The sequence below is a fragment of the Anopheles marshallii genome, chromosome 3, assembly GCF_943734725.1.
Source record: "Anopheles marshallii chromosome 3, idAnoMarsDA_429_01, whole genome shotgun sequence".
Lineage (NCBI taxonomy): Eukaryota > Metazoa > Arthropoda > Insecta > Diptera > Culicidae > Anopheles > Anopheles marshallii.
This window is the reverse complement of record NC_071327.1, coordinates 25,868,096-25,892,213: the sequence shown is the minus strand read 5'-3', so window position 1 is coordinate 25,892,213 and position 24,118 is coordinate 25,868,096. Positions and strand designations below refer to the sequence as shown.

At 38.0% G+C, this 24,118-nt stretch overlaps 1 protein-coding gene across 1 annotated transcript in view; it reads left to right on the top strand.

Moving 5' to 3' along the window:
• LOC128715791 (uncharacterized) overlaps window positions 1-24,118 on the top strand; it is an 87,400-nt gene that overhangs the window by 47,003 nt on the left and 16,279 nt on the right. The window contains exons 2-5 of the mRNA XM_053810706.1: window positions 15,374-15,463; window positions 19,659-19,746; window positions 19,962-20,184; window positions 21,866-21,953. Of these exons, the coding sequence (XP_053666681.1) occupies window positions 15,374-15,463; window positions 19,659-19,746; window positions 19,962-20,184; window positions 21,866-21,953 (489 nt within the window). The remainder of the gene's footprint in view (window positions 1-15,373; window positions 15,464-19,658; window positions 19,747-19,961; window positions 20,185-21,865; window positions 21,954-24,118) is intronic.

Genomic DNA, 24,118 nt, shown 5'->3' with positions numbered 1-24,118 from the left:
CCTTTGAGAATTGTGTACATCTTGAACGCATGTACTGTGCGCATGTGTTTCTGGTTGTGTCTTCCAGCGTAATGGAACATGTTATCAAACGCAATTTCAGCGTATCTTTACGATAATTGTGTCTGCTTGCAATTATTTTCATCTTTGCCCGTTAATTCGATTACCAATCCGGTCAAATTTAGCAGACCCGACTTCGATCAAAACACGGGTGATTCAAGTTTATATTTTGTCTTGATGGTTTTTTAAAGATCACATTCTGTCTCAAACATGAGACGAGAGAATGCATTCTTGCTAGAACGACCGATCAGACAGGTTTGGGGTGCTCTGGTTGCATGGACAACCTTCAAGTCCTGCCATATCCCCGGAGATATAATAAAAATGACGATGGATAGTTTGTAATAACATGAAGCCGAACACAATTATTGTGTCCTTCTGTATAAAATGAGCTGTCTGATGGTGGCCGCACGCATCGGTACACGCATCACTTCACTTAACACATCAACTCGTGATGCGGCTTGTGATCAAGTTGGATGAGCAGCATGTGCCTCCGGACAACCTGTTTGGACATTACGGGGCCATAGGCTAAGCTTTTACTTCCATCTCGCGGTTCGGATTAATTTACCCATCGGTGCCGGCAGGGACTTTTATTGCGAAACAGTAGATGTAAGAATTTTCAAGCAACATATTCGTCGCCAGTTCACTTTAAAGGTGCGCCGTCATCAGATGCTAGTCCGTTTTATATACCCAGCCTGCAAACTATTTGCAGAATCCGGTATTTTATTCCATTCCATACCGAGTGCCAAATGGTACTGGAAATACATTCTTCTGGTTGCGAAGAAATAGATACAGTCTAGAATCATGGCAAGAGAAGAATGACTCCATATTGGGGCATTCGTTTGGAAAAAAAGGGTTGAACAGGCGAATCAAGATACACATCTGATCGCTATCTATTTCAAGTCGTTCACTTATCATAACGTTTAAAGTGATGTATCATCAATTACAAAAAAGCCCCTCAATGAAATGACATTTACAATATGCTATGCTTTTGCAAAAGGAAACACTTATATACTTTGGAACTTTATAAGTGATGAAGTACCTGTACGTTCTTAAATATTAAAAAAATATAAAGTAAGCTTTCCATTAAAATCGTGTCCCGGTCGTTACTCTAGGGGATTGCACAATAATTTCCTTTCTATTCTTTCCTCGGCATGACATAAGTGTTTTACTTCAAACACAGCAGAAAGCGTATCCCCTTTTTGTGGCAAAGCAGCACCGTTAGTGGATGGTCCCTCTTCGTTTGGGTTATGGTTGGTTCTAATGAGCATTGTCTCTCCGCCAAGCAATTCGACTTCTTTCGTGTGCCCGCAAAAGGGACACTACCATAACCGTCTTTTGCAGGCACATTTTTTCCCCCTGATCCCGTAAGAACTCGTTCTACCGGCGTTCCTTTTTGCGAACAGCTTTGCTCGAGTCGCGAGGTTACCTTTTTTCCGGCCAAGGGCATTCGGATGATACGGACCGGTTAAAAACGGACTACACGGTGTCTGGTGGGATAAGAGCAGTAGAGATCGTTCCTCTTCTTTTGTGTTCTTTGGAGAATTTATCGCTCTCTTTTTCTGGCACGGTGTTCGCGAAACAGAGGGCAAAACAAGAGGAGCAAAAAACATTCGAAATCACAGCTGTCTTATCGGCAAGCAACGCACTTCAGTTGCATCATTAAATTCCTTTCTCTCTCGACGAGCAACAGTAACTCCGTTAACCATGTTCTTCTTCCCGTAGGAACTTGCCACTTTAAAAGTAAAAATAAAACCTGTCGTAACGTAAGGACCAACTCAACTCTGGTTTGGATAAATCCTACTTACCTGTGGCAGTGTGTTTTGTATGTGTGGCTCCCTATAACGTTTCTAGTACTTTATTCAACAAGAGAATTTTATTGCATTTTAGACATTTTCGCTTGCTCCTTAGAGTAAAAAGCGCTCTCTGAAACAAGGGCCATGACACTTGGGTCCTTCCAGCGCACGAATCTAGTTAACCCCCGTTTGGTTGGTGTCTGTCTCGCCTTCAAGAAAGTTTCGCATTAGCCATTTGGTGGATTTTACCCTTTTTCTTACGTATTCTACATTCTTTACGTGCTTACACGTACTTGCGGTGTTAGTATAAGGCAGAGATTGTACCTCTGTAATGGGGTGATGTTTGCGTGTATTTCAACCCTTTCCCTTGCATTGATAAACTTAAGGCCACCGATTCATCACAGATAATTGACCTTCATACGTAGTGTCGGGTAAAGCTGGCGCGCTGGCCGTACCTTTTTTGGGGGCAAAATTTGTGTGACTTTAAAAGGGGCCGGTTTCAAGTCAGTCGATTTTTGGGCCCTGCGTAAATGCAGTCTAATTGTTGCTGTTCCCTCTTTGAACCAAGCATGTAACGATTTAACCGTCCGGGCTAAAGAACGTATTTATTGCTCTCTTCCATTTGCTCAACGTTCGGCAGCAACATTTCTTACGCCATTTCTTGTGCCAACGAATTTCGTGACTGAGCGTTTGAATAATTCCCCTTTTAGATTTAACCGATCGTTATTTTTCATCGTGCAGCTAAGCAAACAACAACTAAAAGGAAAAAAGGATATATTTCTCTTCGTTAGCGGCGAAAGAATGACAATGCATCTCTCGTTAATGTTCCGTCCCTGAAGGATTTCATAATCCTTTCCGTCTGACTTTCTGCGGGTTCGATAATGCTAGCACTTGGCAAAAAGGGGAAAAACAAATTTTGATAGCTGTTTATTGTGCAAATGGGACACATGCAAATTTATGTAAGGAAGCTTGGCTGTAAGAAATAAAAATTGAAAATGAAATAGAATATACACCACACCACATAACTTCGCCAACGAATGCTTCTGGTGGGAATACGAAGCGCATCACCAGTAGCATCATATCGCATCGCACTCGATGTGTCGTTTGCTGGTAATGATAATAAGAATGGCGTATTTTTCGAAGCCTTGGGCTTCGAGAGCAAAATCGATAAACGGTTACGTAGACTGGTGGTAAAAAAAGATTTCCAAAAAGATTCTTTCCCAGAAACCTGATTTCCTCCAGAAAGGATGTACATATATTGCTGGGATTTCCGGTTGTAGTTGTTGATGTATCGGTTCGCTTGACTTCTGTATTTTGATATTGCTTCTGCTAAGTCAACTTGAAGTATCGTAAGCATGCATTAACCAATTGCACGAAGGCGTTGTGAGAATGGTACAGTTGGTAAATAAGCTCGTACCGTACAGAGGATGCTGTCAGTTTTACAATGCCGAACGACCTATATCCTTTAAAATACTATTTAAAAAAAATCTACTTTCATTGCTTGAGATGAGGTTTAATCGACGTAAAGGATCTTCGGCATGCTTTCACTTGTCTGATTATCTGACATGGTGAAGCTGAACTTCTAATCACCGCTTTGTCGGCTCCACACACAAAGCCTGTTTAATGGCTTTTTTTTCAAAACATAGAAACGCATTTTAATAACGTAGCATTATCGCAGCGCTGCTCGTCGGCAACGGAACGATGTTGCTTTCAATTGGCTGTCAAAATACGCTCACATTGCCGACATATCAACAATGTCTACGATGAGTCACCTCGATTATGCCGGGCGGACGCAGGCGAACATAAAAATTCAAAACGATTGCTCTGGGTATGGAATTACTGCCTTTCTTCTTTTATGACCCAGGCGCGCAATCATCAATGATCCTGGGGAGAAAAAGAAAACTCAAGAGATTGTCAGCAAACATACGCCTTTGTCTGGAGCTTTTTTTTGTAGTATGTTCCAACTCCAACAATAATTTTACTGGTAGGACAATGTTCAGTTAAGTCTGGAAATTTAAAAAATTGATTATTTGCTTCCTTTTTTTCTGTTTGGTAAACTCTTGAAGATTGAACTAGGTATATTGCTTTTCGTATAACAGAGAAGGCGGTAAAATTGGGGTCCACAAAAAAAAACAGACTTACACAACTTCAATTCGTTCCTTTTTCGTTGGATAGGGATGTTGTAGACGTTTGAGCAATAAATACATTCGACGGTCCGCAGATGCGTTTGCGTGCTTCTGAAGAATTTTCATTTTGTACGCAATTAAATCATAAAAATGAATTTTATGGAAACGATAAATTGAGACCCATTACAATAGCTTCTTGTTAGCGGTTGTTTTTATGAATCGTTTACCATTAACGATGCTGAGCTTTTACTGACAGAGGTACATTAATTTAAACAAACGCTACAAACGACCAAAATCAATTGTTTTATTAATAACTTTATCGATAAAATCGATATTTCGAAAGTAACTTGCATTCAAAAGTCAATACAGCCGAACAATGTGTATGAAGTTGAAGTTATGTTTTTTTCTAAAATAATATCGTTAACAGTTGTAAATCCTTTCCAATGCTTTACAAAATAACACCATCGGAAAAGTAAATAAATTACAAATAATCACATTGTTTCCTACATGTTCGTTGGAGATTTATACTTCAAATAGCTTAAACAAATCGGTAACCCGATTGCATTATGTATCCTGACGAACGTACAATTTTCTACTCGCTTTTCTTCACTAAACGTCATCATCATTATCCAATTGCCCCATTACTATCATCTGCGCGATGGGAGAATTCTCCAAACGAGTTTTATATTTGCTCTGATTCGGTTCAGTTTCAGCACGATTCGTATGACCACAGCAGTGCAGTATAGTGAACGATAGGTTTCAAATCATTCTGAGATCGTTCAATAAAATGTTACGATCTTGACGGTTGCCCTTCCCTTCGATTGAGTGCTTAATCGACAGGGTGGAGAAATTGATGTTCTTTCGTTTTCCCCCTCCAAAAAAAGGCATTCGGATAAATGAAACGAGATTTTAAAAGTTAACGATTATATCCACAAAATCGGGCAACATGTTGCACTACCGTCCAAGACACTGTAGCTTCTCGGTTCGTCTTTACTCGAAACCCACAACTGTGCAAAAGGATATCACATCTTTCTGCAGTCAAATAATCGTTTAGTTAAATCGGGCCGATTGAAATGTGTTTGTAATTGTTTGGAGAATTTGAAATGTACAATTGATAGTGTTTTGGGGGTGCTGAACGGGATTTTTTTTATTTTTAAAATTCAATTTATGGAAGGGAAACATAAGTCACTGTAAGACGTTATAAATATATACTACAAAACATCATCGAATATTTCCAGCTTAACAGTGTTTTGTGAAATGTACTTGACCTGAATAGTAAGCTTTAGATTTAGTGAAGAAAAATTAGTTATAACAGGACAGCTTATAAGGTAAGCTTGTGCATGATAGCTTGAAACACTTGCTAGAAATTTTAAAGTATTTTTGTTTAAAGCCTAGAACAGATTAAGTAGCCTAAAAAGTATTGAACAAAAGTTTTACGTTTGAAATATGCCTATCAGAATCACATTGAAAAATCGGAAATTGTAACAAAGAAGCCGTACTCTATAGCCACTTTTTTATGTCACTGAAATGGATGCCTCTTAGCCTGAAAATCTGACGGTCTTTTCATAGACTATCTTTGGCTGCTTTGTATATACTGCATAGTAAACTGAAACTCTGGTCGATGCTGAAAATAACTGTCTACCTGCCTAATACTGTAGTGCCCATAGTCTAGTCCCTTTCGGATGGTGTGCTGTGTAGCACACATGGGTCATAAATCAGAAAAATATATTTAATACAATTTATCTTGATATCTGTTCTCCGATAGGCCACACGATAGATGGTTCAGACATCTATTCAGTCGTGTGAACGTTTTTCTTTCGATTTTCTAACTGAAGAAAAAAACAACACCATAACGGGACAAAAACCATTCTCGTTTCCCTGGGTGTGTAGATAAATGTAATATTTTCCGAAGGATATCGTTTGGTTATGGGGTCGATCCGTTTCGCACCTTTCGTGCGCGTGTGATCGTCGGCAAGAATGATTGCCGTACGTCGGGGCATACAAAATATTTGTTCACCAAGTCACCATTATGGATCAGATAGCGAAATCTAAAGGGGTTGCGAATTTGTTTTTCATCACACATTTAGATATACATATCCTATCATGATGCTTTTTTACCATAGTACAAAAATATGTATAACTGAGTATGGCAGCTATGTCAATCCAAACATAATATTTGTTTCATATCAGTATATAATAACAATAGTGTGTTTAGTAAAACTTGAAATTCTTTTGTTTTAATGTAAAATAATGTTTTGTGGTGTAGACGATTTCAATGCCTTTGGCTTGCTGTCGAATTTCAGTTTTCACGGTGGTCTGGTTTACCATTACAACCTGCGTTATGCTACCCGTGCCGTTTTCAGAGTAAAATTGGCGTTGTTCTCATTCTTTGTCTATTTCTCTATGTTGGCTAGCGTAAAGCATTTGCCATACGATATATAGTAAACCACCATGCTGCTCCATTCAAAATTCGGACGAAATTTTGTCTGTTTTTCTTAAACTTTCGTTGATGTTGTTTTTTTCCTTTGGCTTTCATCTCTGCCCTTGCAACTTAGCCTCCGCGTGGTCTTTTTTACTCAGGGACTGCATTAGCGACCCGGGGCGTATGTGAGAGACGAGACCCCGATCGGTCCCCGTTTAGAAACGGCTAAAAATAAACAGACCGACGCAACCTACACGAACGGTTTGCGGTTGTCGAAACGGACACGGCCGATTGCGTGAACGGTTTCCTGTTGGATGTTCTTTCTCTATGTGTATGTGTGTGTACCTTTTTCACTGTTGTCTAATGGTTCTGTCAGCTTTTGTGTCTCGTTTTCCGTATTGTTTGAACATTCTTTTCGTTTCTCTGAATTTTCATTTTTCCCCGCGTTGTGCCTGGTCGTATTTTTTATAGGTTAATTTAGGTTTTTTCTTCTTTTCGCACCCTTGTGCGCGCGCTTGCCATCAATCGTTTTGTTTTATTTTCGATTTTCCGCTCTCGGGGCGATTTGTTGAAGTTTGTAAATTAATTACACCCATGGATTTAAAAGCAAAAAAAACTCAGTGGACCATGTTCATGAATTCCTGGCTGCCAAATGCTCATTACGAAGATAAAATAAACACGAGCAGCGTTGTCTATTGTTACGCGACCAGAACATTGAAATTTTTCCCTGTTTTATTAAGTATATTTGTATATCTTAACGTGTCGTGTATAGAATCGATATTAAACTACGCACTAGCCAAAAAATCTAATAAGTTTTTAATTTTTTTATTTTCAGGTGAGCAAATGCATATCAACACTCTTATTGAACGAAGAATGGTTGGAAAGCGAGAAGGTTTTAAAAACACAGGTATTGAATATGTCGCGGATTTGAGATATACGATTGAAAATGTAGATAATGAATAAAAAATATTGACTTGAAATATTAAAGCTTTCTTAAAACCTTGAACTTTGGAGAACTAGTTACATTTTATCGGTTACGACTATAGCTTAAGCCTTACACTTTCGTTATGTGTTGTCTTGTTTGTGTTACACTTGTTTTGTCTTACAACAAATTACTCAAAGTTGTGAGTCTTTATCGAATCTTTTGTCATTTTGCAACAGTACATTTTTCCTGCTCCAGACCAAATGCATCTAGTTTATGGTTCAGCAGGAGCTGTTAAAATTGTTTTATCTTATTCTATCTTCGCGGTAAAATATGAACCTTTCTCGATGATATAGATCCACCTATGATATCTCGATGAAGCGCTCTCGTTTTGCCACGCTTCGTGCCTCTTTGTTCTCTTGTAAAAACACGCCTGACGCCTTACTGACGAGGTAAAGGGTTGGTTCGTGGTTCCCGGCACTCTACTCAACCGTCCAATGGTTTCTAATATTTTACGTGTTAAGGCAGAATGAAAACGGCTTTGCATATTTCATTTACTGCTCTTCTGTTGCCGCTCTTTCGCCCTACGTTAACATGAAGACCGAAGTAAGTGAACGGCGTATGTTTTTTTTTCCACGGCAGGATAGAGCTGGCAGACAGAGGTGTGGTGGCCTTAAAGTTTGGTGGAATCGTTTTGGTGGGTGTTGATGCGCAAATGCTAGATCGATGTGCACCATTCGTGTTCATGCTGTTCCGTGGAAGAGGTTCACCTCAAAAGCCATCATTGAAATGTTTCAAACCTGCCAACGCAGGGAAGAGAATGTGTGTGGGTGTATATAAACTTACCTGTCGATGCTTCTTGATAGAGAAGAATTGCTCGACGCTGTAAAAACGGGACATCATTTGAAAAAGAGGCGCAGATGAGAAGGGCAAGTGTGGGGAATATGACATCCTTTAAGTATTCGACATGCACGGTTGCCTTCGGTTGCAGGTGAACGACAGACGCTTTGCTTATACGGAGGCTTTCGCATGTCGGTTATGCCGCATGAAGTCACTATCATTGTCGGTGGCTCTCAAAGATTATGAATGATGGTTCGTAGCGCATAGTTGCAGTGTGGCAAACATAACGTCATACATTGATATGCATCACATCCTCCACAATACCATCGTTGTTTATTTCATAAGTTTGAAAATATATTTTTTGTTTCTGTTTCTGGACGGGTATGTTGTAGAGATGATTGTTGTATAACTAATGAAATCTTATTGAAGTGTCTAATGTCTAATGTATAATTCATATTCATATGAATATAATTCATATGTTTTAAAATATGTCCAACATATGTGATTCCAAGTCTGTAGTCTTGAGACAGAACTCATAGCTAAGAATAATATCTTAAATCCATTTTTATTAAATATAATTATCTAAAATTTATTCACCTGATGTCAGATGGTTTACTTATGGTTTTATTTATTGTTATAAATTGTTCGGAGTAACTATACAATTCTTGTTTTGTTTTTCAAAGGTTCTGAATATGTTTAATTAAAACAGTGACTGAACAAAAGCAGTATGAATACGATGTTGAATGAATAACATGCAGTCATTTCATGGGCTATCAGCTAACATTCCGCTGGCTCTGATCACTATTGTAACTTACAGCATATGTACATTGTGTTGGCACGATTATTGGCTAGAAAAACGTATAGCAAATACACCAAGCAATTTTCAACGCAACCAACAATGAATGTCCGGCGTTGTCCTGCTTCATCCACGTGTACAATCCAGACCTGTGTATGGTGGTCGTATGCTGTGTACCAGCACGAATAAAAGCTAAGGAAGAAAAGTGTAGCAAAATGTTTGGCTTTCTTCAGCCCTATTCCAAAACCGCCCTCTCGGCGTACAAATCTTTCCCGGATGCTTTTCTATCATCTCAAGAGAGTACACACATCAACATGCATACTCGTAGGTCATGCTACCTTTTGGGCTAGAAGTTTACAATGAAATTAAATTTATTTTAAATTGAATTTTGCTGTTTCTTAACGTCTTGCGCACCTCACACTGCGGGCACAACCTGGCTCTGTTCGAGTTGGGTGGGTATGCTGCACTGTGTGCTATTTGCTCAGCAGTGCGCATGGGGCACACGTTTACTAGTGAACTAAAGGAAACGATGTCCTCCGTGTCAGTGGAGAGTTTTCCGACTGTGTGCATAGCGACACCCATGTGATTTAACTGTTTGAATTGAGGCGTATGTTAGGCTTCCGTGGCTAGCAAGAGTCACCGACCGAATGCCTGCCGACTCGGACGGGTATCTCAACCTAGTTTGCGAATAAACAAACTATTTTAATGTCATGAATCCCAACGGGAAGCTTTATGAAATAACATACCTTCTTCTAGCACTGTTGCGTAGTTAAAATGCCCTACCCTTACCATGCCTATTTTTCATATACACCAGCAACCATGCTCGTTGCGCACTATTTGAACGTTAGAACCCAATGAACACAATCATTGAAGTCATCCGTACAACAACCGTTTAAATGCACTGCAAAAAGGATTTTCGTTTCCTTCCTTCTTGGAAATCCTTCTTGTTCTTCTTATAGTTCATTGAGGGGGGAAGTATCTACACGATGGCAAAATGTAACTCCCGAGTATTATGTTCTTCTTTTCAAAATTTATTACTGACTTCCTGTTTGTAATGCACCCTCGATATATTGTGTTATTTTAAATTGTAAGCATTTGATATTTCAAACAAGAAATAAAACTCCATAATTTTCTACACTTTTGTTGGTTTCTTTGAATTTTATTATGTTGATCAAGTTACAAAATACGATATGATGCAATAAAATGCAATACATACATTGACCAATAACAACCCATTTTAATGAGTTCATTTAACTGGAATAAATTTGGCTCATAAGGAGCGACAAATAAATAAATAAATAAATAATAAAACCAAGAATATAGTCTGATTGACTGCTCTACTTGTCATTGCATTTGCTTCATCGTGCATGAAATGGAAATTGAGTTTGACCAGGGTGCAATAGACTGTTATTTAATTACAACTTTAAATTCATACGCAAAAGTTGCTCACCCAAATTAGTGTCACGGTGTGCGCGAGCTGCAAGTTTTACGAATGAAGAAGTCGTTGGCCTTACGAGGTGTTACCTCACCGTAGGGCGTCTTTATACTGCCACCTCTTTTTTTGCACTGATTGTCCCAGAAGATTTTCCACTTCCAGCGTATCCTTCGCTTCGAAGTCGGACCAACTAAACGCAAAGGACTGGTGAGAAGTTTATACTCTGTCTACATAATTATAATTTCATAAAATATAGCTCCATAAATCTTATGCCGCTCGGTGCGCCTTGCCAGGGCGCTGGTCCTCCCATCTCATCCTTTTAGCGCTACAAGAGAGATAGGCTTTGCCTTCTTAAGTAGCTCGGATTTCGCCGTTACTGAAACTTTTGCTCATCCTAAATCAGCACAAAGAGAAAGAAGGTCATGGAAACACTCACACAGGTTTATAAAAAAAGGTGGCTTGGTACGTTGTTCCATTGCAATAAAAGAACAAAACTTTTATAGTAGAATCTATTTGGTGACCTGGGGGTAACCTGTGTAAGGTTGGTTATTTCATTCCATATTTAAAGATGGCAGTACAATGATGGTGGTAGAATGAAGGTAATGAAATTATTCAAAATTTAAAGTTCACCCCAACCCAGTGCACAGAATCGTAGCATTTCTTTCTAAACGAATGGATGCACTTATTCAAGGCTTAAAGACAAGATTTTGTTGTGAGCAATGACACTCACTCGCATATATTAACTCCGTAAGTATTATTGAGTTTTGTTGGGGTACAGAAAAAAAACAAAGCGAACTAACTCTAACAATTGCGTCAAACAACACCGATTGCTGTTATTATCGCAGCTCAAACGCCTTCCTATGCTTTAGTCGTTGCTAAGTTGTTTGTTTTGGGGTCAAACGTATTTAACCATTTCGGCAAACATGCAACCCCCGATCCCGCTGCCCAACCGTTGTCATAGGTATTGAACCCTGTAGTTTAGGTACTAATTTCGACGTCAATCAAGTGCTTGAGAGCCGTTGAAACAATAAAAATCAATACTTTTATCGCTTTTTCACCATTAAGTTGCCGTCTGCTTTTTCCGTGCTAGTCCTTCGAAAACGCGGCTCATAGTTAGGCGAGTAGCCTCAGCGACCGATGTGTCGAGGGGTGGCGACAACGAAGCAATAACATTTGCCTCGTCATAAATTAGTTTCCTTGGCCATCGCAAAAAGGAGGCCGATTTTTGATTGCTACTGCATTGGCATAAACCGAAGCGAATGAGGAAGGCACGGGGCAAAAAAAAACAGGTTGTAACTTGCGCATTCGGACTGTTTGTGAATGATTTTTTTTGTAGTGATGAGAAGTATTAAATACTGCATTCTTAATTGCCATCGCTTGTTTGCTTTTGTTACTTGTGATGGAAATTGTAACAAGGACTATTAACAGTTAAACAGTGGTTCAAAATCGAATTTGATAATCCTGGTGTTACTTGTACCTGTTAAAAGCTACATTTGTTTCTGGTCAAAAGTTGTTACTTTGAGTTGTAAAATTTGAAGAATTTTAATTTTTAAAACTTGTTTAAGTTTATTCCAAACCCGTACGATCCGTTCTTTGCAGGCGTTATAACAAGTAATATGTATGTCAAAAATAGGTAATAGGAAAGATAGGATTGAACCAAAAATTAATTTCTGTAGGATTTCGACATAATAGCGGTATATCCGCAGTATTATCTTCACGTTTAAATTAATCGATTGTGTAATTTGATGAACATCAATCATCGTAAACATATGACTGTTTATCATGCAGATGTGAAACCACGATCACCCGGGAATTTGCCAGCTTAAATTAACTTACTGATTAGTCCAATATTGTTTTATTTACGTTGCGTTCGTCTTATGTTTTCACAATAAACATAACGTGTCTGTTTATACATATGTTCTACCTACACAAGCTGGTTTTGCCTGCTCGTACCATCTTGTGGCACCACATTTTACGAACTGGAAATTGTTCCTCCAAGAATATTTCCTTCAGTTCCCACTCACCGATTTGTTATGTAATACGATTTATCGAAAAGTAAAGAGATTTACCATTTGTTTGCATTTCTTTCAAATATTATTCTTATTTATACATGAAATGGGAAAGTTTGATTACCGAGAGTAGAGTTGGTGTGATTCGAATCAATACTTGCCAACTGTGAGTTTAAAAATTAAACAAACGTGGAGAAGTATTGTATTTATTGATAGGTTCCCCATTATTAATTTTCTCAATAATTTTGATCCAGTGTTTAAATATTTTGTAAAAATCGAGGAACAAGTAGTTGCTAAACAAGTCATCCTTAATGTAGCATTTAACTCTGTCTGTCCTATACTGAATTACAAATAATGCCCAATGATTAGACCCAAGACTAAACATTATTTATATGACCGCATGATCTCCAGTATGACAGAGATCTGAGTAATGTGAGGAGTGATCGAATGCAAGTGCAACTTTCAGAACAGAGTGTCAGATAAATACTGCTTTTGTACAATTGATATACCTTTTCTTTATATATAAGTTCGCAAGTGTTAAACGAGTTGTTATTTTGACAAATACACTGCGTATTGCAGGATTACAGTGCTTCAACGGAATAATCCATTTTCATTAGGATGGAGTTTACTAATACGAAACATTGCAAACAAATTCTTAAAATTGAACAAAGTTATGGTCTTAGGATTGTTCTTACAATCTTATTTCTCCTTATGCTGAAGCATATCGCAATACATCTAATGATCACCAAAAACCACAAATAACAATCAAGCTGCTTAAATCTGCGTCTCATAACCTGTTCCAGTACGCATTCATGACAGTCCTGACCACGGGTCTACGATCCGACACACAGCAATCGGCAAATGATAATCGTGAGCGTAAATTATGATGCTATTTGTGCATCGTAATTGCATTTTGTGGCCGTACGTCGTATCCAAGATGCGAGCGTTGCTGAAATCAATACCCGTTCGGCAAATGGAATTCAGCCAGAAGAATGTGGTCAGTCCGAAGTCACGGGCTAGGTAGGATAATTTTCATTACCTCCCAGTAGCTTATTGATGATTTTCATGGAAGCGTCACGAAGCCGAATACTAATCAAACGCCTAGCATCAGCAACCACATATTTCCGCACATGGTGACATGCATGCAAGTTGCACTCGGTGTGACCTTAAACCATATGATGAGCTTCGAGTTTTGGTAATGAACAACATGCACTACATTTGAATAACTGCCTGATTTGGGTTATGATATTCGCTTTGATTCTTAACTAGAGGAATGAATAGAGCTCTAAGCGTATATAGTTGAAATCAGGTGAATGTGCCTTGAAACTTCAATCTCATTTACTGAATAATATCAAACTATTTTCTGTCTGCGTACAGACTAAATGTTTACTAATTTAACCAATTAATCGCACCATTTCACTTTGAACTTCATGGAGCATATTGTTGATATTAAGTCATCAAACAACTTGTTGGAAACAACTCACAACCACTGTCCCTTCGTGATGCAAACTGGCATACTTTTTTAACAACAGTTGAATCAACCACTTCGTTATAAGCACCACCTCAAACCACCAGTTACTCTGCAAGAAAACACTGTTTGCAGTTTAACCCGGGTAACGAGGAGTGTGTGTTTTTTTTGCTCCTACTTCTTTTGCTAAATGCCATTGGCAAATCGCATTTCGGTCAAAAATCTTGGCCAAGAAATCCGAACCTTATGGTCGCTAATACCTTCGGTCAACAGACTTCCCTGTGCAACCAGATGCTCGGTACAGTCACCTCGGTTTTCGGCTACGGAATCTGGGAGAGAGCATCTAACGTCTTATTTCTTCAGCAAACAGTATAAAATAACTTTTCTACCCGTGGTCCAACACTCTCGAATTCAAAAGGATGGGTTCGTTGCAATCGAGATGCTGTTTGATTTACGTTTCTGTTTCTCCTTCTCGTTGAGCCTTGCCATTGCATTCTTTTGTAGGTTTTGTTTGTTATGATGGTGGAAAAAAGTTGTGAAAGTCTTTGCGTTTGGGAAACAGTTCCAAAAGACCCGGAAAATGGCAGAATAATTGAAAGGCTACGCTTCGCACGAGGTGGATGGAAGTGAAAGCTTGTTTTAAGAAATCGAACTTTTTTTTGAGAATGCATTCCTTTACTACTACCTTTTTAAACCTACCAAAGCACGGTGGAATAACTTTCCGCTAGTTTGCAGAGAGTTTGTTAGAGCTCGTTGTCGAATTTCGTGCACCTGGCATTCGACTTTGGGTAAGAAAAAAAGCGTTTTCAAGGTAATTGCCGTAAAAAAAACAGAAAGATGTAGTTAAGCCGTAAATATGTTTCTTTGTAGATATCTTCATTGGAATGCTTGTGAAAAATGTATGTGAAGGTAAAGCAAATAGTTGAGGTACCGATTTATATGGCGCAGAAATTGCATCAACTGTAGGCATTGAAATCTTTACAGTTTGTTGTTGCTCTACTTTGTATGAGAGATTTATAAAAATGTTGTTAAAATCGGATCGGAATTTCGGATCTTTTTCATTGAATGTTGTCCTCAGTGTTTCCATTCACTTGACCGTTCCTAATGTGCGAATAAAAATCGTTAGGGTAAATGCAGCACATGCTTTTACATATAAATATTTAAAGGTTCGAAAATAAGATTACCGTTCACTAAGCAAAAACTTTGCTTCTCAATCCATTCGTCTACTCCGCCGCGAATGCTACCTCGCCTATACATCTGTACTTCGTGAAGGGATCCTACCAGCGCGTGGATCGACCGCTGTAGAGTAAATGGAACCTACGCGTCAAGAAAAAAAGTGTCCCAAGTTTCGTTTTGATTAATTTTGCATTTTCTTTCTTGTTTTTTCTTTTCTCCTTTCGCATTCCCATCCTCGGCCATCTAATTCGCGTGTCCGTACCATCATCATCATCCAACCCAAACCACTTCCGGTTCCCGGCGCTCGTCTGACCGTTCCCATTACGCAGATTATCATGACGGAAAAGGAAAAAACGAAACTGGTCTCAACCGAGAAGCGAAAAGCGGACGAAAGCGAACCGGTCAAGGATTTGAAAAAGGTACGTACCAACAGTAGGATGCTGCGGCTTAGATGTTGTGTGTGCGTGTGTGTGTGTTTATGTTTTTTGTTGTTTTGCCATGTTTTACTGTGTACTTTTTAAAGCGTCACCGTGTAAAGGAAATAGCCATAAAGGGAACCGCCCTTGACTAGTATCGTTGATGTGTTTTATTTTTTGTTAACTTCTTCTACGAATAATACATTCTAAAGTAGTTTTTTGGACCAGAAGCAAGTGCGCCCTTCTATCTACGCTTTGCCGTTATCGTTGGTATACCTTGTTTTACCGACACCTGCTCATTGGTGGATTATTTGCTGTGAATCAGCTTGTTTCCCGTCCGCCCGATCAAAAGAAAAGACGGTACCGTGGGAGTGCTTTACATCACCGGTTGACGTGATTCCATCTACCCGTAACGATTGGTGCCGACCCATCAGGTAAACTGCGCCCGATACCGTGCGTGCTGTAAATCGATTAACGATCGAGCGTGTTTTGTCACGTATCAGATATTGGATCACGTTTTAATTAAATACCATCATCACGCGATGGATGTGTGCAATAAGAGCAATCAAGATAATGGTTTGCAGTTGCTTTTCGACGACAACAAAGCGCGAACCTTCGCCCGGATGCTGGGGTAGAAACAATACTTCAAACTTGATTTTTTTTAATTTTTCATTTTCAAATCAATTGATCTCGGGGTTATGTATGCACAAAAAGCAGCAAAGTTACCTGTATTCTTTCTAGAACGCGACGTACAGTTATGCCAATCACTCCCTTTCGAAATTTTGATGTATCTTGCAAATAAAATTGTAACTTAAACTCTAAAGCTGATTGATTAATTATTATTTTTTGTTTTTAGTTAGGGCGACTTGGCCGTATCGACTTATTTTACCACGTAGCCGGATAGTCAGTCCTTGTTACGGGAGATTGGTCCGGATGGGATTTTGGTCCGGTCCGTTCGTGTGAAGACCGGCGCCGCTACCATCATGCCACTCCAATGGGCCGCTCCAATTGATTAATTATTAACAAGCTATTAAATATTACTGTTTGCTGGTGAAATGAAACTTCCTTACACTGAAATAATTGCGTGTATTTAAGATTAATCTGTTTCACATCTTAACACCGTCAATCAGACTGGGTCGCTTCCAAAAGAATATGGGCGTTAAAGATGATTTCGTTGAATTGTTAAATTAATTGCTCAAAACAGTTTCCGAAGTTCATTGCCAATGGATCCGGGCTTCCGCTATGTTCTGGCGTGATAAATTTTCTCCCTCTGTACCGAAAGTAAACCGAGTACATTCCGAAGAAAGTATTCCCGCCGAGACACACTCGCAAACCGTTAAATACTGGGCGATAGCATATTTTAAAATATAGCCTGGCTTAACGCGCACACAATTTCGAACGGTGAGCTGCGGTTGGATGCAAATTCCACGCCTGGCAGGATGCGCGTGATTAAGTAAATATCGCCTCAGTGCCGCAGACGAAGGATGAAATTGAAAACGCTAATTTATACAACACGGCGCGGAACACAGTGTGCGTTATTAAACGGGGCGTAATGAAAAAGTATGACAGCGCGCGTTGCTATTGCTATATTCGCGCGTGTGAGGTGCGCGTGTTAGTGCCAGTCGCGGAAAATCACCCTCCGTTTTGTGAAGGAGCCGAAGAACGAACCGAACGCAAATGCAAATATCCCGCGTAACGGATATGGGGTTTGGTCATCGACGTAAATACTAAAGATGTGAAATAAACAAAGAAACAAAAAAAATCGCTGGGCGCATCCGAGCAACAGTCGGGCAATGGAACCGTTGGCCTTATCGCTCCGGGTATTGTTGGGAGCGGACCAACCACATCCTCGTCGTCACCGAGATGGCCGAGATGGTTCTAATAAAAGGCCCAACCGATCTCGGGGCAGGTTATTGTTTATGACAACAATGAATGTTGTCTGGCTTGGTAAAATATGGTTTCGCATTCGGCGTCCAGAAGATTGCGAAACGTAAAATTGCACAAAAACACACTGCAAATGGTTTATTAAAGTACTGCCCCCTTTGCGTGTGGACTGTACAGTGAAAAGTGGAAAATATTTGCTTTCGCTAAGAATTTTGCTGGCTGGTGTGTGGGTGATGGGCGAACTGGCGCTAGCAATATTGATTTCTGACACTTTTTTATCAAACGGTTTATTTGTAACATATATCCGGAACAAAAGCTAATATTGAAAATGTTAACCGTCTATTTTAGATGCTTTTTGAACATTTCAACAAACCGTGTATGAAACGATGATTTTTTTTTTATCGAAATGTATTATTATATAGCGAGTAATCAACCATTAAATAACCTGAAGCGCACAGACGACAGACTCATAAAATACTGTAACAATGACTGCAGTGTAGCAACAAAATAGTAACACTCATTTGAACTTGCTTTTACTGTCCACTGTACGCCGAAGAGATGAAAGACCTTAGACCTTGGACAAGTCTACGCCAAAGTTGTTTATTCACTAGGCATTGTTTCTAATGCAGATATTTCCCAAACTGGTACGTCTTATGTCACAGCGGAGTTGAGGTTGAGATACGCAGGTCCGAGTTTATTTTTTAGCTTGCAACAACTTTCATCCACAACATAGGACAACATGTATCATGTAATGCTATTTTGAACCAAATCAACCTTAATGGAGAGTACGTAGCAGAGATGGTGAATCCATAAAACCCCCAAAATATGGATCAGATGGGCTTTTTTCATCAAACAAAACAAAGCATAATGAATTGTTTTGACTGGGCTGTGATAGTGTAGAATATGTGCATCTTTTCGGTAAACGAGTCACATCAACACCGAATTGGATGTACATTTTCCTCGTAAATGCCTTGCACAGCAAACGTACCATATGGGGAGAGCAAGTGCAAATATAATGAACGTATGTAAGAACAGTGAGTTTTGCATACGAGCAGATGCGGAACCCAGGGAAATGAATATGCTTGCAACAAAAACTGTGAAAGCATAGGCGAAAGAGTTTATCATTGTAGTTTGCTAGTGCTGTGTGGTTTACATCCGGCGGCTATGGATAAACTTCCGCGCAAGAAACTCCATTCCAACGCAAGTATAATTTTTGCATAACAAACTATTCCGCTTTCTTCACAACTACAAAGCGGTGCATCTTGCCGACATGCAGCAGAACTAGAAAACTTTCCAGTTGGAGTTATGCCGAGCAGGAAAAGAAGCGTGACATGTTTCACAATATTCTTCTACCGTTCCACCGTTGTTTTGACACGCGCTTCAGTATGTAGACCATTTTTTGTGCCTGCGAGTTCGGGAAGGTCTATGATAAACAAAGTTATTACCCATTGTATACAGTTTGTTAGCCCCAAGTTATGAACGAGTTGTTGTACAATTGCTTGAAGCTATGTAGCTTGAGTATATTTTAACATGAAAATAGTGAGATATGTTTGCTAACTGTAACAAAAAAAGATCCATGATATATTCATTAATACGACCGCAAATGAAACTAGGAACTCAAGGGATGGTAAAGTAATTGAAATAAATTAACTTAAAAAAACTAATTATGTTAAAAATGAATTCATGTGCTTATTAGTAAAAAGATTCTCGAAAGTTTTTTTTTATTATTGAAGTAAACCATGGGAGTTGATTGTATGATTAAAGAAAACAAAATTGATTCATGTTTAAAAATAAGGGCAAAAGGAGTAACCTTAATTATTTATTACCCAACTCTGAAGACAAACTTCCTGGATATCCGTTGCATTTGACATCGTTTGATCACGAACATTTGAAATCCACTAAGAAGGGATGACACGGTGCTTATGCATGTAAAGGAATAACCTCTTCCTAAATCGTCATTAGTCGATGTCCAGCGTCCGGGAGGCACTTGTCAAATGCAGATATCGATAAATGCTTTCCCCTTTAGGAATGTTTGGCGTATAATTATAGTCATCTCTCTTTCAAGCTCAATTACTCTGTCCCTTCTGGTTCAGTTATTCGGGGAAAACGATACGGCCAAAGAGCAAACAATCAATTTATTATCAAAGACTTCTTGAATACTACGATGCTATGTAAGCATTTTATCACAGATAGTTACTAAGTATTGTTCTTGTGCCACAATTTGTGTCATATAGTTCTAGTCATATATGCATGAATATCTGGAACGTAGCGCAAAACAGGTGATCGAGTTTGATTGTTTTTCTTGTTTTTGCAGGCTAAGCTGGAAACCAAAGCTCTGAAAGCAAAACGGCCCGGTTTCACTGATGAGCGGTACCATGAAACATCGTACTATATTGAAAATGGTGAGTGAAATCCGCGAAAATTTTCTTATTGGTTATTCGTTAAATAAAACCTTTTTTTAATATACGGACATATTGCTTAGCAATAGCATCATGATTTGTAACAAAATCACATAATCTATATCCTATTTTTAAAGCGGTATCTCCGTAGAATAATTAACACACTATATGATTGGCATTCAGCGATATATTAACGTACAATTTAACTTCTTCAACAGGCCTACGAAAAGTTTATCCGTACTATTTCACTTTCACCACGTTTACTAAAGGCCGCTGGGTTGGTGAGAAAATTTTAGACGTATTTGCCCGAGAATTTCGAGCACACCCAGCCGAGGAGTACGAACGGTGCATCAAAGCAGGTACTCTAACCGTGAACTACGAAAAAGTGCCAACTGACTATAGGTTAAAACACAACGATCTCCTAGCGAACATCGTACACAGGTAATTGAATTAATTATTTAAATCACAGGACAATCCGTCATGCGGAATATTTGTTACAAGTAAAACTTTTTGTTCCGAATTGTTAAATTTATGTTCGTCATTTTTGATAAGTTTCGTCATCATTTGTATCATTACATTAATTGTAAAAAAAACCCAACATTACCTTACCCCACAAGCATATTTTTCATTATTATTAGTTCCTCAATTTGGTATATTTTTTTTGTAAAAATTGTACTTTTGTTTGATATCATAACTCCTCATGCTTATGTCTTTATCTTTTAAATTACCACGTTAATTTTTCTCTGTGTTCAATCGCACAGATGTACAGTTCAATTCTTTGTTATTCTTAATCTTATCACCCGAAACAGCTCTAGTTTTGAGCAAATATTTTCTTTAATAGATGTCCGTTCCTTCTTTTGTAAGGTGCTTATAAACTTTATGAAGAATATTGATTCTCAAACACAGTACTTTTTTAACCAAATATTTAAACAATACTTTGATCCACACACCGATCCGAGAACATGTGTCATATCACGTTCTGTACAAAATCACGAACGAAGTTTTTCGCATTTTTTTGTTTGGAGAGAACTAACGATCTCCCACAAGCTCTCAAAGTTATAAATTTGCATTTAATTGTAAATATTTGGTGCAAAACAACAGCAAAACTTAAATTTTGTGTTACAATTGACAGTAGATTTCCCAAAAAACATGCTACAAACGTACATACCTTACTGTCACTATATACTCTATTCGCTCATGCTTTTACATTATCCTATGCTTTTGCCATTCCTTCCAGTACTCCTAATCAACTTGCCCCTTTTCCTCCTGAAAGAAGACATTGTACCAACCGCTCAGAGTATGGGATTGTTTTTTGCCGTATAAATATTTATGCTTAGCGTCGTAACATTGTATTATGATCACTTAAAAACGATATCAGAAGCTACACCGTTGGTCATACTGACCCAAGTCATGCTCATGCGATAAGGGGAATTTATTTACGAAAGTTGTCTACGCTTAAAACCACTCGCCCGGTCGCTGTAAAAAGAAACTTCAAGTATTTTGCTAGCCATAAATGATAAATTAAAGGATATGTAACTTGATCACCGCAGCACGGTGTTGTATTGGTAGCGGCGCCGGTCTTCACACGACAGGACCGATCTAAAATTTCCATCCAGACAAAACTCCCGTACGCAGGACTGACTATCCGGCTACTGGTAAATAAAATCAATAAAAACCAGAAATGGTAAGCATAGATCTTGTGAGGTAGTCGTAGAAGTATTCGATAACTTTAACCATTTGTTCTAATTTTTGTTGAAAGGCAAAATGATAAAATTCATTCAATCAATGAAAGGCGATAAAATGTGATTAAAACCTCACTTAAAATAAACAATACAATATTTCCCAAGGTTCGGTACATTTTCTACTTTCATAGTTCATTGGGATAATAATGTCACAGTATGTAAATGAACAAAACCACAAAAACTTCATTATATACCGGCAGTTATTGATTAACGTTTGGAATATGTTTTCGTTTGGAACATGTTTTTTTTACTCTTTCTTGTGTTATTTTGTGTATCGCTTAATCAGTTAATTTCTTTTCTCTACTATTGAATATACTTCAAACAAACCCGAACAAAAACCCTTACCAAAGTCATCTACATATGAGTGTTGTATTTTCCAGACATGAAGTTCCAGTAACTAGTCAGCCAATCACAATAGTGCACATGGACGACGATATTGTGGTTGTGAACAAACCAGCATCTATACCAGTAAGTGGCTTAAATGACCGCCATTTTCTTTACTTCATTCGGATAGTTGTTTACAAATTAATACGTAGTGCTTGTTACGCTTATTATTAAAAGCTGTTAAACGTGTAGCAACGATACGTCAAATCGGAATTTGACATGTGTTCCTGCTTGTGTTTGATTTGATTAACGCTTTTCCCACCAATTTTTTCACCAGAATGACATTCTTTTTTAAATTTTACCTCGATATCCATTCGTTTCGTAAGTTTAAAAGAAATAAGTGCTGAAATTGTTAAGACTTCATTTTGAAATTGTTATAAAGCTCATTTCGTAATTTATTTTTCATGATTTAGACTTTATACTCGCTTTCGTGAACGATTCTTTAAAGTTTAATCTTACGCAAAACTTGTTTTTAATCGGTCCTATGGTTTAGTAAATTTTTCCAAAAATTAAACAACATTTTAATGCATTCTCTTTCGTCTTCCTTGATAACGGAAGTAATTGTGTATGCCACAGTTATTGTTTTCTTACATTATAATTGAAAATATGATTTAAAAGAAAGCTAAACAAAACACTAAACAATGCCGGCGCACTGGCCCAACCCTTTCAAAGATCAGAACCAAGTAGTTGAAGTGGTTCTGAACAAAGAAACGCTCGTGCAATGTTGGGAAACGACGTCAACCATGAGTTTGGCCATTTATCATTAAAAACTAAGGTTTTTTTACATTTTTCTATCTACCTAATGCTTCTTCATGGTATGCAGTATGCCAAAAAGACACTCAAATGTCGTGCAATTTTTCACATTTTAAAACGGTATTAAAATTAGAATAGGTTGAGAAATAATTTTCTTTTCATAATTTCTATTGTTTCTAACTATTAAATATTTTCTATTCGAATTGTATCTAAGATTAATGATCTTAGATTACAATGCCACGAGAAAGTTTGATTTTTGTACTGATAAATGGATTCAACGGTTCAACTGCCACATGCATCAGAAGATTTATAATGTAGTTTTCATTGTCGTTTTCAAAACCTAAAACTATATCCATAGCATTGAGTATCAATCTAATAATACTCTATTTTCGAAAGGTTTTTTGAAATCAAGATCCTGATTGCATTGTATAGAGCGGATCAAAGCAGCTTTGCCTCCGATATCATCGTACCATAACGAAACGAAAAGTAACGGATGATCAACTGAGATGGTTGATTTAAAATTTATAGTATTTCAAAAAAAAATATAATGAAGCGGTTACTGTCGATCCAATTTTGGCAACTCAGACAGTTGGGGATTAGTCGTCATTGCTAACGATTCCTATTGTGTATTTGTGAGTTATCTCTACTTTCGATTGATTTCACCAGGGAATAACGGTTCCTTCGGTACGTGATTGGAGGAACAATTCACTTGGAAGGCAAAGATTATTAAACCGGAAAATGTAACTCTCAAAATGAAATTTATTTTGTTGTATTTTTTAATTTCTGTTTAGTTTAACTATAACCTGAAGAATTTTCGTGCACTTATGTTTACATAATTTTAACATTTAATATTTAAATGATCAAATGCTTCAGAAAAATACTATCAGGAAAAAGTTTTTTTTAAATAAAACATTATGTTTTTGAAAAACATAGCACTAAAAGACAAACCTCTTTTAGTATAATGTATATAAATGTATACGCAGACTAGACACTGTTGTTACCAAACTTGCTGAAGTGGTGACTTGATCAGCAAAAAATCGTTAACATAAACTATGAAAGCTTCTATAAATCATTCACTGGTTGTACAGAAAACAAAACATGTTTTTTTTACGCAAAAGCTTCGCTAAACCTTTATCATACACCGGAAAGCAAAATGTCGGGCGAAATATTGAACGAAATGGAAGATAAAATTATAATCTCTCGTGCCATGTAGGTGCCGCGGTTCTACGTCAACAATTCTATTTGACTTTAATCTAATAAAATATTGCAAATCATATCCGCCGTTTATTTTGTGTGCTTGTGTGAGAGCTACAACATTCATTTATGTATGTGTGTTTGGCAGCCAAATCCATACACAAGCACTAAACATACATCAACCAAAATCAATATAAAAATCACTGCAAAGTATGTTTTGTGTGTCAAGATAAGGATATGAGTGGGTTACGGCAAATGACACAAAATTGTGCTCCGTACCGAAAAACATGGTCGCCCCTTCA